At 41.1% G+C, this 14,067-nt stretch overlaps 1 protein-coding gene across 2 annotated transcripts; it reads right to left on the minus strand.

Annotated features, from left to right (window-relative positions):
- Positions 1-45: 45 nt before the first annotated feature.
- zdhhc2 (zinc finger DHHC-type palmitoyltransferase 2) lies at positions 46-13,176 on the minus strand. 2 transcript variants are annotated; one of them, XM_044204243.1, is made up of 14 exons: positions 12,769-13,176; positions 9,133-9,159; positions 7,690-7,784; positions 6,829-6,949; positions 6,594-6,663; positions 6,449-6,481; positions 5,588-5,708; positions 5,395-5,433; positions 5,092-5,224; positions 4,340-4,466; positions 1,781-1,873; positions 1,372-1,487; positions 1,163-1,243; positions 46-1,082 (listed from the first exon to the last, which is right to left on the minus strand). In XM_044204243.1, the coding sequence occupies exons 1-13, from the start codon at positions 12,893-12,895 to the stop codon at positions 1,203-1,205; spliced, it is 1,143 nt and encodes a 380-aa protein (XP_044060178.1). In that variant the 5' UTR covers positions 12,896-13,176; the 3' UTR covers positions 46-1,082; positions 1,163-1,202. The 2 variants fall into 2 exon arrangements, with proteins under 2 accessions (XP_044060178.1, XP_044060179.1); XM_044204244.1 differs by lacking the exon at positions 5,395-5,433 and having other exon boundaries at positions 12,769-13,174.
- Between the last annotated feature and the right edge of the window lie 891 nt (positions 13,177-14,067).

The raw sequence follows: 14,067 nt of genomic DNA on the forward strand, positions 1-14,067 counted from the left end.
TCTTTAATGACTCTCGACGTGCAACAAAGAGCTGAATTAAGAGGCTGAAGATGAGCTCCTTTTATTCTTATAAGGCATCACGACTGTACAGTACATTGCCTCACACATCCATATTGTCTCTTCAGTCATACAGACAGAAGAATAGAAAAATATAGATTGACACTGACTTGTCCCCATGAAGCTTTTTTGAAACAAGCATACATTCTCCCAACTAGTTTTCAGTGATGGTTTAATCATCCAGAGACAGTCAGGAAGCTTTTGGCCGGCAGTTTGACGTGTGCTGCATGCTACCAGACAGCAGTTTAGATATTTGGCAGAGGGACACGCTGTCACAGGTGTTTCAGTGTGACAGCAACATCCTCACTCATGCTATAACAAGTCAGAAGAGCCCTTATTCAAATGACTAATTAATCCACTTTTTTTTTTTTTGTTGTTTCCAAGCAAAAGGAGAGAACATCTTGTGGTACAGATCACTACAACAAGGTGTGTTTGTGTTGACATCCTGAGATGAGAGCATGCATCATTTGAACTTCCATGACACTCAGCATGGTGAGTGGAAAACCTGCCACCCTGCACAAAAAAAACTCCACTGGGAAAAAAAAAAAAAAAAGACTAAAGGAATATCAGTTACGTCACATTAACACCACTACAAATCTATACTTAATCTGCAAACATTTGGCAAACTCATAACAGCATTTACTTTTGTGCTAAGCTATGAAAACAACATAAAACAAGTAATTCTACTGTAACATACAAAAGAAGTTCGGATTGATCTTGTAGTATACAAAGTGAAAAAACGTCTCTTCCATTGCTGCTCTGTGCTTATTCATATGCAAACAAAAGAAAACGTGATTGTTGGAAAGCAATTTCAATCCACTTGTTCTTGTACTTTCAGATAGCAGCAGATATGGTTGCTTATAACAATAACAGCAATACTGGTGATAATAGTCATTTTGTACGTGATATCAGTCATGTAAACCTCTCAGAAGCAGGGTGCAGTATGGAAAACAACAAATACTGATGATGTCACCACCACGTTACGTTCTGATAGGCACAAACACCGAGGAGGGGGCAGCATAGACCTGTTGGGTGAAACACATAGTAACAGATGTTGATTTTATATGTTGATATGTGGATAGTGTCTATATGACTGTACACTTACTTTTCTGGGTTGAAGGTGTCACGTGTATCTCTAACTCTGGTTACGCCTCATTTTCTATGGTCATCCCTTGGTTGCTGGCACCTAAACAAACACACAGGTGGAATAAAAGCCATCATTTTAGTAATTAGAAATCTGTTTTAACTCTGTAATTTGTTTTCTTAGGGTTGTAATGGGAGAAACCCATTCTAAGGAGTATAAGATTATTTTACCATTCTTGTCTTTGTCTGTTGCACTGTCACTCTCCGTCCAGGAGGGGGTGCTGGTGAGCAGTCGGCTCTGAGACTCCCTCAGCGGCTTGGAGGGGAACTGGCGGCCCTCTGCTGCACTGGAAACACACAAAACCTACACATGAGCAGGGATGAAGCCAGGAATCTTGGGCCCACTGAGGAGTTTTTCTGGGCTCACATCCTTCTTTAAATAAAATATTCCTAGATCCTTTAACCCCCATAATCTGGATGATTCATTTAAAACTGCAAGGTCATAACTGCTGCAAGGTGATTTTCCTGCATCATTAAACCAACAGGGCTAATAAACCACTAGGGGCTGACTTGTTTCTGCGCTGTACCTATAGTTACCTTTTTATGGATGTGTGTGTTCTTCTTTTTTTTTTTTACTCACCCCTTGTTGGCAGGGTTGGAGCCAGTGGGTGAGGAGGGCTGCTCGGGGTCCAGATTCACCAGACAGGTTGGGAACGAGCAACCGTCCCCTAAACTGGAGAGCCAGCAGAAAGAACAGCTTGATGTTTAAATAACTAGCTGGTAATAAATCTGTTCAATGTAGGGGATATTTTAAACGTCAACAGAATTATTGAAGTCTCTATTGATGTATTTTATTTTATGTATGTGGAAATGATGGCTAATAAAGACTGCAGATTATATTAATGCAAGTCTATGTAACTACCAGTGGCAATTATGGGATAATGGTAAATGCTAAAACATAGTGTAACAGTAGCACAAGTAGAGAAGAGTGAACTGCCTCAGTAATGTTACATATACAGCAATATCTATCTAAGATTAGCTAACATCAGCCCATAAGCTACTGGTCATACCAGACCAAGTAAGGTTGCTTATGAATTTAGCTTTTCATTTATAAGAGGAGGGTTGTGTTATTTCGTCTTTTAAATGTCACATAGTCTCACTGTAATGTCAGTATTTCCACACAAAAAAATAGTTTTGCAAAACAACTCCAAAAAAAACCTTTCCATGTGTTTGAGTATTACAGTGGTTTAGTTTACAGAATAAATACATACGTAGTAACTAGTTGTTGCAAATAATGGAACAAAATGGGCTTCTGTATCCAATCACAACTGTCTCTGATTTTTGTTCTTCGCAACAACAGTCTTTTGTTTACACACTCACAAATGTAACGTTTGGGGGTTTCTGTTCTAATAATGCGACTGTGGTTGCCAAAAAGTATATATGTATATTCATAATATTAGTCATTCTGTCAGCATGAATTACTCATTTTGCAAAGATGGAGCTTCTGCATTAATTCACAGTGGTGATGTTGTTGTTTACTGAAGTGAATACTCTCTCGTCTCCTTTGGGACAGCTCCCTCTTTTGAACCACTTTGTTTCAGACTAAGTGACAGGGTTCACTAATCCCCAAACTGAATGGTGACTTCATTCATTCAAGACTTCTCTGAACTACAGAAGCATTTTCTGAAGAAAATGTGTGCCATTGCTGCACATCGATGCTGACTGTATAATTAATGTGAAAACTCATTGACCTTATATATATATATATATATATATATATATATATATATATATATATATATATATATATATATATATATATATATATACACACACATCGTCATAATGACCTTATTTACAATAGATCAGTGAGCAATAGACACCATTTTGAAATCTGAATGGAGTTTGTACTGTATACAGATGCTGTGTTATAAATACAACTGGACTCAATTGGCCTCCACAAATATTAATGCATTATATAACTCATAAACTGTACATATCAACATAATGTGCTTCTGTACAGGTGATCAGTGTGCACTAAACAATTCACACGTTCTCTGCTTCAGATTTCTTTTACACAATTTTCTATACATATATTTTTTGGCCATTTTATGCCTTTATTAGAGTTGACAGTAGAGAGATGTAAGGATGCCCTTGACATCATTTTTAGACGCCTTACAGTCAGGTCTTACAATCTAAGACACCATATAACCCAAATCTTAGCTTCTCCACAGGTTATGAGTTGGATTTGATTTTACTGATCTAATTTTTAGATCAGCCACATTGCAGAGTTGTGGAGCCTGAAGTCTTTGACCTGATTGTCCTTCAGTCTAGACACAAAATTACAGGTCATCACAATTCACCAGCAGATCTTGCACCTGTTGTGGTTTCAACCCACAACTAACAAATTACTGGAATACAATATTCAAAGTCCTTTAGTCTAAATCTTCAACCCAACGCCTGGATGTGCATCTTTGGCGTTCAGGGGGACAAAGATCAGACTTTAAAAAATAAACACAAAAACATAATTGCTTTCTCAAACCTTTTGGCACATAAGAAAATCCTAATGGATCGGAAGTCACCTCATACCCCAAATTCTTCTATGTGGCTGAGGGATCCAGTGTTCTTTCTAAAACTAGAGAAAATAAAGTTTTTGCTGCGGGGGCATCTTGAGAAATTCAGATCTACTTGGGGTCCAACCATACAATACTTTGATAAATTGAAGACTCTCGCTCTAGATTCATAACTCTTTTCTGTTACCTTAGGCTCCTTTTTAACCCATTACTTGTTTATCTGTTTTTCCATCTTTAATACCTTCCTGCATTTTCTTTCTTTATTTATTTTGTGCATACTCCTTGAGGTATTAATACTGCTAAAGTGCTGACATTTGAGGCAGTGTGATTAGTTCTGTGTTTGGGGGAATGATTGAGGGGGAGAAAATGGAAAATTACGCGTATGGTGTATGATTGTGCTTTTTGTGTTTTTGAGAATAAACAGAACATACAAAAAATGACATCAGGGCTCCTAAACTGCCAGTAGAAAGTTATAAATCATTTCTTAACACACAGACTTGCTTTATTGGATTTGTTTCTTTAGTTTGCTTTCCTTAAGTCTAATTATGTTTCTTAATTTTTATTTGATATATAATTTAGATGATTTTCTTTTGAACTGCCTTTAACAAACGCCCATAAGACCTTACCTGGAGAAAATGGGAATAGGCCAGTATTTAGCTTCATCACCAAAGACCTGGCGGAAGTTCTTACTGAAGCCCAGACTGAAACCGTTCTTATCTGTGCCGTGGCGAAACACTGGAGAACGCACGGCCTCTGCGAGGAGAAGAAGAAGAGTCAGTCTGACATGAAGATGAATAAATACAGCACTCCCTCTCAGCCTTTACATAATCTATTATTCAGACTATTAACAGGAGCTCATTCAGACAACGGATCAACACACGAACGATTCCTGCTGAACGGCTGCATCAATGGAACGACTCTGAATGAAAGTGTCTTTGTTGTACAGGAAAAGCAGATCTCAGACTGTGCCGCCATGTGTGACTTCTCTTCTTAGCAGTGTCTGTTACTAAGCTGCTTACTGCTCTGAGCCTTGTGTCTTTGCATTACACTGTAACATACTCCTCCGGATAATCCCCCCTCCTCAACACACAGACAAAGTGTGCCACTGTGCACACATAATGAGAAAGCGCTCTGTCTGATAACGGCCCAGAGAGGCTCATCAAGTCATTGCGCTGATGAGGACGGTGACTGACGGTGGGAAAAATGCAATGAAACATCCTTCATCGTTAGCGCAAAGACGACACCATAACTGAGAGCAGAAACATAACGTGCACAAAGATGAGAGAGCTGCCGTCCAACAGAGGCTGTATAATTACTGCATCCCCAAACGGAACGCGCAAACACACACGCATATGCAGGCGTGAAGCACGCCACCTACCGAGGGTGGATCTGTTCTTGCAGACGAGCCAGCAGTGATAGATGAAAAGCGAAGCCAGGCTGACTGAAAACATGGAGGCCGAGAAGAAGAGGAACAGGATGTGGAACTTCGCCTGAGTGTCTGGGAGGCCGTTCTGAGGGGGAAACAACAAACAAACAATCAACACAACTGCACCAAAACAGAGCGGGACACTAAGACACTCTGAGACTGAGTGGGAGCTGAGAGATTTCTACTCAACTATTCTAGGGGAACTTAGTAAACTGTTTGTATATCAGGGCCACTAACTAGTTGGTTGGCTCATACCAGGTATTCTTTCAGACGGAAATGTGCTCTACCTCCAGCCTTGTGAAAAGAAATCAAATAACACATATTTAACACAGAATGCATGTTTTCAGATGTCCATTCAGATTCGACTAGGGATATTTTGTGCTAACACACAAAAAAAATGGCATCATATAATCAGTGGTTCACGTTGTGGTGGAGAAGCCATACTTACTGTCCAAAATTTAATGAAGTATTGAAGATCTGTAGCAGTTATAAAAAGGCAGTAGAGTAGCGAATATGCCAAGAACAGCATGAAAAACTTGTAGTTGGAGAATCCCACACAGTTATTCACCCTGCAACAAGAATGAAAGGATGCAGGTCAGTGTGGGAAAACGGCATCATTAATACAGCCCGTTTCAGACTGGAAAACAGGTAAATGCATCACAACTGGTCGGCAGAACTTAACAAGAAATATTTCTATCAGAAGGTTTGTTTCATGTGAATTAGAGGTATTTTCAGCCAATCAGGGACCAGTAGTGATTACGTTGTGTGTAAGAAGGCTAAGGACATGTTCACACTAGGCATTTTTGGAGAGCATTACAGGAAACAACTGGATCTTATTGCTTTATGATCCAATGGCATATTGCATTGTGACTTATTCTTATATTCAGCTTTTTTTCCTGAATTTCTCCCAGACACGGTACATAATTGCACAGAGAGCAGACAAACCGATCATGTTGAACAAAAAAATTACACCAAGTGAAATTTGTTTTGTCTCCCTCTGCTGCCAAAATCTGTCATCTGGCAGGATGAGAGGTTACTGTGTCAAATTGTGTCCAGTAAACAAGCTCTTTGTGTTTCCATATGTTTACAAGCCCCGTTGACTTGAATGTCACTGGGCAGTGTGGTGCTGAAGTAAAAAAAAAAACCTTTTCCATGAAACCATGAAACCTGAATACTGTGGGCCCTTTAATGAAAAGGAAATGATGTAATCACAAGGATATACTAACAACACCATGCGAGTAGAGTGATACATTGGTAGTGTCACTGATATTTGCTATCGGCTGGTTTATGAAAGAGTGCCACTACATACCACGGGCAGTGGTGATCCATCTTCAGGATGCATCTGTAACACAGCAGGGTCAGACGTCAGTGTAATTGAATCTTACTCTGCCTGCCAGAATGCAATATATATGGTGTGGTCTTTTCTCTATAGGTGCATGAGCAGAGAGCCATACTTATCACACACTGAACAATGGTGACATCGATCAGGCTTCAGCAGCTGGCAGCGATCACAGAAACGGATTGCTGAGGAGACACAGCCAATTCAATCACACAGCCGTCAGCAGCAGCCTCTCCTAACACTTGACCACACTAACAAGGTGACGGGGGTGAAATGAGCTCTGAGAGCTGCATGTCAGTCTAGACTGCTCCTGTTGTTCCGCATCAGCAGCAGCGTGTGCTGTACTGTACCTCCAGAGTTGGTGCGGGTGTAGATGGGCAGATCCTTGGCTATCCTCCTCAGGATCTCCTGCTGAGACTCTCCCCGATCTTCACGCTCCAGCAGCTCTTTGTCAGAGTAGGACAGGTGAAACTATGTAGGGCAGAACACAGAGGGAAAGACAAACAACGCTTGCGATTTATCAATAGCTCTATCTGTATTTCTGATTAATCACATCCTTACATTAGGTAACACAGATTCAAACTGTTTGTGAGATAAACAAGCTGTGTTAGTGTCTAATGCAGTGATGTCTGTTACTGTGAAGCTGCAGCTCATCAGGCAGTGACGGGTATTTCTGTATCTTCCATTTGTTTGGGGTCTTTCTGCCCCAGCAGGCAAATGGGAGCAAAGCAGCAGAGAGCTGCGATATTACTTTCAGCCGCTCAGGCGATTTATGATTGAACAACGGAAACAAATAACTCTGCTGATAACAAACAGCACAGCACAGCTGAAATTCGACTTTTATTACAATTTCAAAACCTCGAGTGATCCAGCGATCACATCTCCTAAAGGAAACCTTTCATATGAGGTGATTATTGCCTGCATGTGTGCTTCGCCTCAGTTCAAACTGAAATGCAAACGCAATTGTGGCTTTTCTCTGAGTGTCCACTCCAAGATGTATGCATGCGTGTGTTCACCCTGCAGAGCTGAAGTGCTGCGGTCAGGATCAAAACCATTACAATGCAGCTCCAGGCGCTTCCACTGGAAAGTATTATTAGTCTAAATGCAGCGTTCAATCACACAGGGAGGCTGTGTAACCTACATCTGCACTTCCCACCATGCCTCATCATCCCAGCCGGCAATAACGCTGCGTCGCAGTCAGACACACTAACCTCCTTCAGGGGGTTCATGGGCTTGGTGAAGATGGTTTGCCAGTACGCCCACACGAACATGATGAAAATTACATGGTACACCAGCAAGTATACAACTGAAAGCAGAAAAACATAAACAAGTCATCCTCATCTATCGTCTATCATGAGTGGTGTGTATTTAACCTTTTACTCACAGTTTGCAGCTTCATCGAATATTAATAATATTGGTGTGATTCAATGTAATTTGTTTTGTTTTCACTGGCAAATGAAAAATATTCCAATTATGTCAAAATCAGTATCCAATCATGTTATGCACGCTGGGTCAGTGTAAAAATCTAAAAAAAAAAAAGAAAAAAAAAAGAAAAAAATAGGGTCCGAAAAAAGAAACAGGACCAAATGCACAAAGTCAGCTTCACTGAGATCAACATGACTTTGATTAGAATCTAATCATTTCTTAAATTGTGGGGTGGGACAAATATTTATATAGGGTATCTCAGACTGAGCAGTTGCATTGGTGTCATTTTGGTGCTGATTTGTACACTATTTTGTAAAGACATCCGTTTTGTGTAACTGCACTCCTATCTGACCAGGACAATGAAGTTTACATGTTACATTTAGTTCTCTTTTTTTGCACGATAAGGCAGCAACAGTGACTCATTTATATTCTACAGCCATGCTAGCGGCTCTGCACTTAGGATAACACAGTGGTGCGTTGAGGTAAACGCTAACGTCAGCACGCTAACATGCTCACAATGACAAATGCTAACTTGCTGATATTTAGTAGGTACAATGTTTACCATGTCAGCATGCTAACATTTGCTAATTAGCACTAAACACAGTTATTTTTGCAGGTATTTGGTCATAAACCAAAAGTATTTGACAAACTGAAATTTTACTTTGATGGTGGCGCTAGATGAAAAGTCAGATCACTAAAGTGATTCTAATTCATCCTTAGGGGGACAGTGTTAGACCAGATTTCGTGGCAATCCATCCAATAGTTGTCTAATAACTCAAAACCACAAATGTGAACCTCATGGTGGCAAGTCAGAGGGTCACCAGAATCACTGGGATTCATCCTCCTGGGACGAATGTCGGGATGAATGTCTGTACATAATTTCATGGAAATACATCTAATTGTTGCTGACTGACTGTCAGACTGACATTGCTGGAACCATGCTGCTAGCATGTCTGAAAATCAAAGATAATTGTGGTTTGGTCTCTTTCGATGCATCTCTAGACTCAAGATAGATACAAAATGCACACTGAATAAAAGCCTGCATTTAAACATATAACTGAGTTAATGAAAACAAATCTTATGACACACTTCCAGCTGATACAGGCTGATTATAGTGTTTTGATGTGGGCTGCCTGCCTCTCTGGCCTAAACTCTACTCCACATCTTAACAGATACAGAACAGCTGAAGACACTTGTGATTCCTCTTGATGTTAAACAGCAACACTTACCCTTTTCTCCTGTGTCTTCAATGGACTCTGAAAAATTAAAAATGAGAAGACGCAGTCAGGTCTGTGTTGAATAAAAGAAGGTGAAAGACACTGTGGAGCATTTTAGGATGTTCCCAAATTTGTAGGTCAACATGGGGAAAATTTGTTTTATTTGTCTTTTAATTTTATGGTGTATTTTACATGACATGTGTTTGACTGACAGTCAATGTCTGAATTCAAATTAGAAAAACTGGGAAATGCTGACTCCGTAAACCCTTAATCCCAGTGTCCAATACCACACTAGTCACAAAATCAATGTACAGCACACTAGTTCGACTCATTGTTCCTCTCATATAGATAAGCATTACTGTACATTGACAAAAGACATTGAAAACAACAGGAACATCGCGCACAGTTTGTGTGTGTGTGTATGTGAATGCTGACAGCTGCAACAACTCCCACAGAGGGGACCGGGCGAAGCTGCTGATTGCAGGCCGACATCAGCACCCACACACTTGATGAGCACCCCAAAATCTTCCCAAACGCACACCTAAAGATCTGGACTCAAACATAAAAAGATAAACGTGGAGACCTGACACTGTTTTATATTTGTCCTAAGCAATGATTAGTTGAGCATACAGAATCATCCATCTTTAGCAATTAGCCTGTAAAGCAGCACACACACACACACACACACACACACACACACACACATATGCACACAGCAGGAACTGAGGAAAGGTAAGCCAAGATGCTGAATCAAGGCATGCCGCCAAAAATCGTGTGCATGCCTCCTTGCCAGCATAAAAGCTCCAGAGTCTGACAGTGTGTGTGTGATTAAGGGCTTGTGCAAGGATGTACTGTATATATTAAAGTGTCTATGAGAGCATTATGGTCACGACCGTACTCTCTTTCTCTTTCCCTCTGCATTCTTGCAAGGTACATTTCCAACAATACATGGATTTTCATGGATGTGAAATCAGGTGACCACCTGATTTCACATTTTTAACAAAAAAGGACCAACTGTTCAAAGGCTGACATTCGGTGCTTCAAAAGAAAGTGGGTCAACGGCAGATTGCTTAGGGTGAATTATGTAAGCCAGACAATGGGATTAACTGAGCTGCCGAATGAGAGGTATCAGCTGATACTTTCACACAACTGTCTGTGTGTCTGTCTGCAGAGCACATGCTAGCCCCTGAGCAACCGCTATCCTGCCCTGCTGCTGCTGTTTTCATCTGTCCTTCCCATGTGACTCGAATGCATCACAATCTGGCTCTTGTTCTGCAGGATACAAAACAAGATGGTTTTTAAAAAGCCTGCCGAAACTGATTTTGCTTTTCTGTCACCCTGCAGTAATGAAGGACGCCTCAATATCTCATGGGTGGCAGCAGACACATGGCGTCCTGTAACTCTAGAAGAGGTTCATCCTGGAACAGACACTGGCTGCCCTCTCTGGTGAACAGGGGCGGATTTTATTTGGGGAGGGGTCAGACTAGGGCACAGATTTAAAGAAAAGGGACACATTTGTAAAATTAGTAAAAATGTGTTACGAGTCACATTTAAAGCCCTGCTTCTTGGCAATAATAAATTGTACATTATTAAATGTTACATTGTTCATTGCGTTTAATAACTGAATGCCAAATAAACAACTTTAAATACTCTAACATGAAATAATATCAATAAATAGCTGCTATTTATTATAGTAACTCAAAATAGCTTTCAGTCATGGATGGATTATGAGAAACGCAGCGGTTGTTTTTTTTCTCTTTGTGGTCGTTTTCCGTCTCTGTGTGGCCTTTTCTCACATCTTTGTTGTTGTTTTTCTTCTCTTTCTGGTCAGTTTTTGTCTCTTTGGGGTCGTTTTGCATCTCTTTTGGTAGCTTTGCATCTCTGTATAGTCTTTTTCACATCTTTATTGCTGTTTTTCGTCTCTGTGGTCGTTTTTTGGCTCTTTGTGGTTGTTTTTGTCTCTTTGTGGTCATTTTTTTATCTCTTTGTGGTCGTTTTGCATCTCTGTTTGTTTTTTGTCTCTTTGTGGTCATTTTGCATCTCTGTGCGATCACTGTTTGTCTCTTTGTGGTTGTTTTTTGTCTCTTTGTGGTCATTTTGCATCTCTGTTTTTTGTCTCTATGGTTCTTTTGAGTCTCTATGTGGTCATTTTTTGTCTCTTTGTGGTCGTTTTGCATCTCTGTTTGTTTTTTGTCTCTTTGTGGTCATTTTGCATCTCTGTGCGATCACTGTTTGTCTCTTTGTGGTTGTTTTTTGTCTCTTTGTGGTCATTTTGCATCTCTGTTTTTTGTCTCTATGGTTCTTTTGAGTCTCTATGTGGTCATTTTTTGTCTCTTTGTGGTCATTTTGCATCTCTATGTGATCGCTGTTTGTCTCTGTGTGGTCGTTTTGCATCTCTTTGTGGTCGTTTTGCATCTCTTTGTGGTCGTTTTGCATCTCTTTGTGGTCATTTTGCGTCTCTTTGTGGTCTTTTTACAGCAAGAAATTTTAACAGTCATACAGAGGTTCTGGTCCAGGGGCCCTGGGCCTGTACCCAGTAGGCCCTTTTTAGTCATCCATTAATGATACCAACCTATCACTTTCTGACTCTGGTAGATTAGATTTCAGGGGGCTCCACCCCTCTGGCCCCACCCGTGCTGGTGAACCCAGTGACATGGCACTATGACTCCTGCAGCATACTTAAGTCTCACTGATTAGGTGTAAAGGCAAATGTAAAGGTGTACCCTTTCAGTTCAAGCTGGATCGCATGTCTGGCTAAATTTGGAGAAGATCAGACTTAGGAACAAACAGTCTGAACATCAAACCCTCCCTCCCTGTGTTTTCCTCTGTTTGGTCTCATTAAACCGTCTCCATTTCATCCCCCTTTTGACAGAAGCGAACTGCTTTCCTAGTGGTCTGACAAGCTGCCAAATGGAGCACAGGAGTAGGCTGCTGAGACTCCTCTGAGACATCCTAGAAACCATTACTCACTATCCAGGTCAACTCTGTGCTCACCGTTCACCGAGAAGGCTCACTGTCTGTAACCGCACCATCCAATGCTCAGCAGCTGGAGGCATCGTGAAGGAAGGAGGCAGACCTGGCTCAAAAGCCATTACAGTCAGACTTCTTGCCAAAAGATAAAGTTGCTGGTGTTGTGGTGGAGGGTATAAATTCAGATAATGAAACTCAGCGACTACATGAGCCTGAAGGCATTACAGTAAGTCTTTAAGATAGTGCTGATAGAGTGGCAGTGGTGGATCCTATCCTAATCATATTCTGTATCCTGTGATAATGTATGTGCCATAAAAGCTCCTTCACAATAAAAGCAGGTTGTCAAATACTTTGGATTTGCAAATATTGAACTTCTGTTTTTCATGCAAAAAGACATCATTGCCACTTCTTTGTGCAATAATATGATGACAATTCCTGGTTGAACTGTTGCTGTCATGTGACTGACACTGTCCACACACTGCATAAACAACAAGCCAGTCTTCTGCATCCAAAAAATCAGCTTGGACCACAAACTGCTGAAACAGAAATGTCTCCCCACCCCATTACAAAAAAAAAAAAAAAATACACACACCAGTCAGAGGCATTTCCCCCTCTCTCTCTCTCTCTCACACACACACACACCTCCTCCTCATACTACCCAGACAGCTGGTTTCTTACCTATGCAAAGCTGCAAAACATAGGCGTAGTATGACCAAGCGACTATGAGGGCGATGAACAGGACCGGGATCCAGTACAAAACTCTCTGACAGCCCTTCTTGATACTACGCGAGCCCGACGGTGCCATAGTCTAGGAGCGGATCATCTCTCGTGCGCAATCGTGTGTTACTCTCCCTCCCTCCCTCTCTCTCTCTCTCTCTCTGTGTGTGTGTGTGTGTGTGTGTGTGTGTGTGTGTGCGCGCGCGCCCGTGTCTTCTTGTAGACTGTCACTGCATCGTTGCTCCGGCTATGATCAGCCTAATCGGCAGCGCAGACGCAACATCCTACCAGCCTCCCACCCGCCTCTGATGCTGCTGCTGCTGCTGCTGCACTGCTCCCCTCTGACCGTCCTGCTCAGCCACTAGCACAGACTACAACAAAATATCAGACAGCTCACACACACACACGTACAGAGGCAGGACCGCCCCTGCTGCCTCCCCACAGGTTGCCATGACGTCCGCGGGATGCTGCAAGCCTGGCACATTTTTCACCTCGAGCAGATAGGCTCAATAAGTTCAAACTGGCGAGTGTTGAAACAGGGGTCTGTTCACACACACACACACACACACACACACACACACACACACACACACACACGCACGCACACCAGTGGTGGAATGTAACTAAGCAGGCTACATTTACTCAAGTACTGCCTTTAAGTAGAAATTTGAGGTACGTGTACTTCACATGAGTATTTTCTTTTCATGCCACTTTGTATGCCTATACTTCCGCTACATTTCAGAGGAAATATTGTACTCACTCCAGGACATTTATCTGACAGCTTTAGTTACTAGTTACTTTACAAATTAAGAGTTTTGCATACAAAACAGCTGTACAGCTGAAATTATTAATCCACCTTCTCAAATGTGAGGATTTGCTGCTTTTCCTTTTAGTTATTTTACTTTGGGGGTTTTTTTACAATATTTCTGGGTTTTTTTATATTTGAGGCTTGTACTATTGGTTGGACAAAAACAAGCACTGTGAAGAAGTCACTTTGGGCTCTGGGTAATTGTGACGGCATTTCTCACTATTTTCTGAATTTTTAGAAACCGAACAATCAATCGATTAATGGAGAAAGTAATCAGCAGATTAATCCTTAATGAAAATAATCGTTAGTAGCAGTCTGATACAAAATGGTTCAAAATGAGCTCCACATCAACCAACAGTAAAATACTGCTTTTACATGAATGCATGAGTAATAATAATCTAATGATACATATAGTAAGTATAACAGTGACAGGAGACATTTTTCTGCATTTA

The sequence above is a fragment of the Siniperca chuatsi genome, linkage group LG8 (genome assembly GCF_020085105.1).
Source record: "Siniperca chuatsi isolate FFG_IHB_CAS linkage group LG8, ASM2008510v1, whole genome shotgun sequence".
In the NCBI taxonomy this organism is placed as follows: Eukaryota; Metazoa; Chordata; class Actinopteri; order Centrarchiformes; family Sinipercidae; genus Siniperca; species Siniperca chuatsi.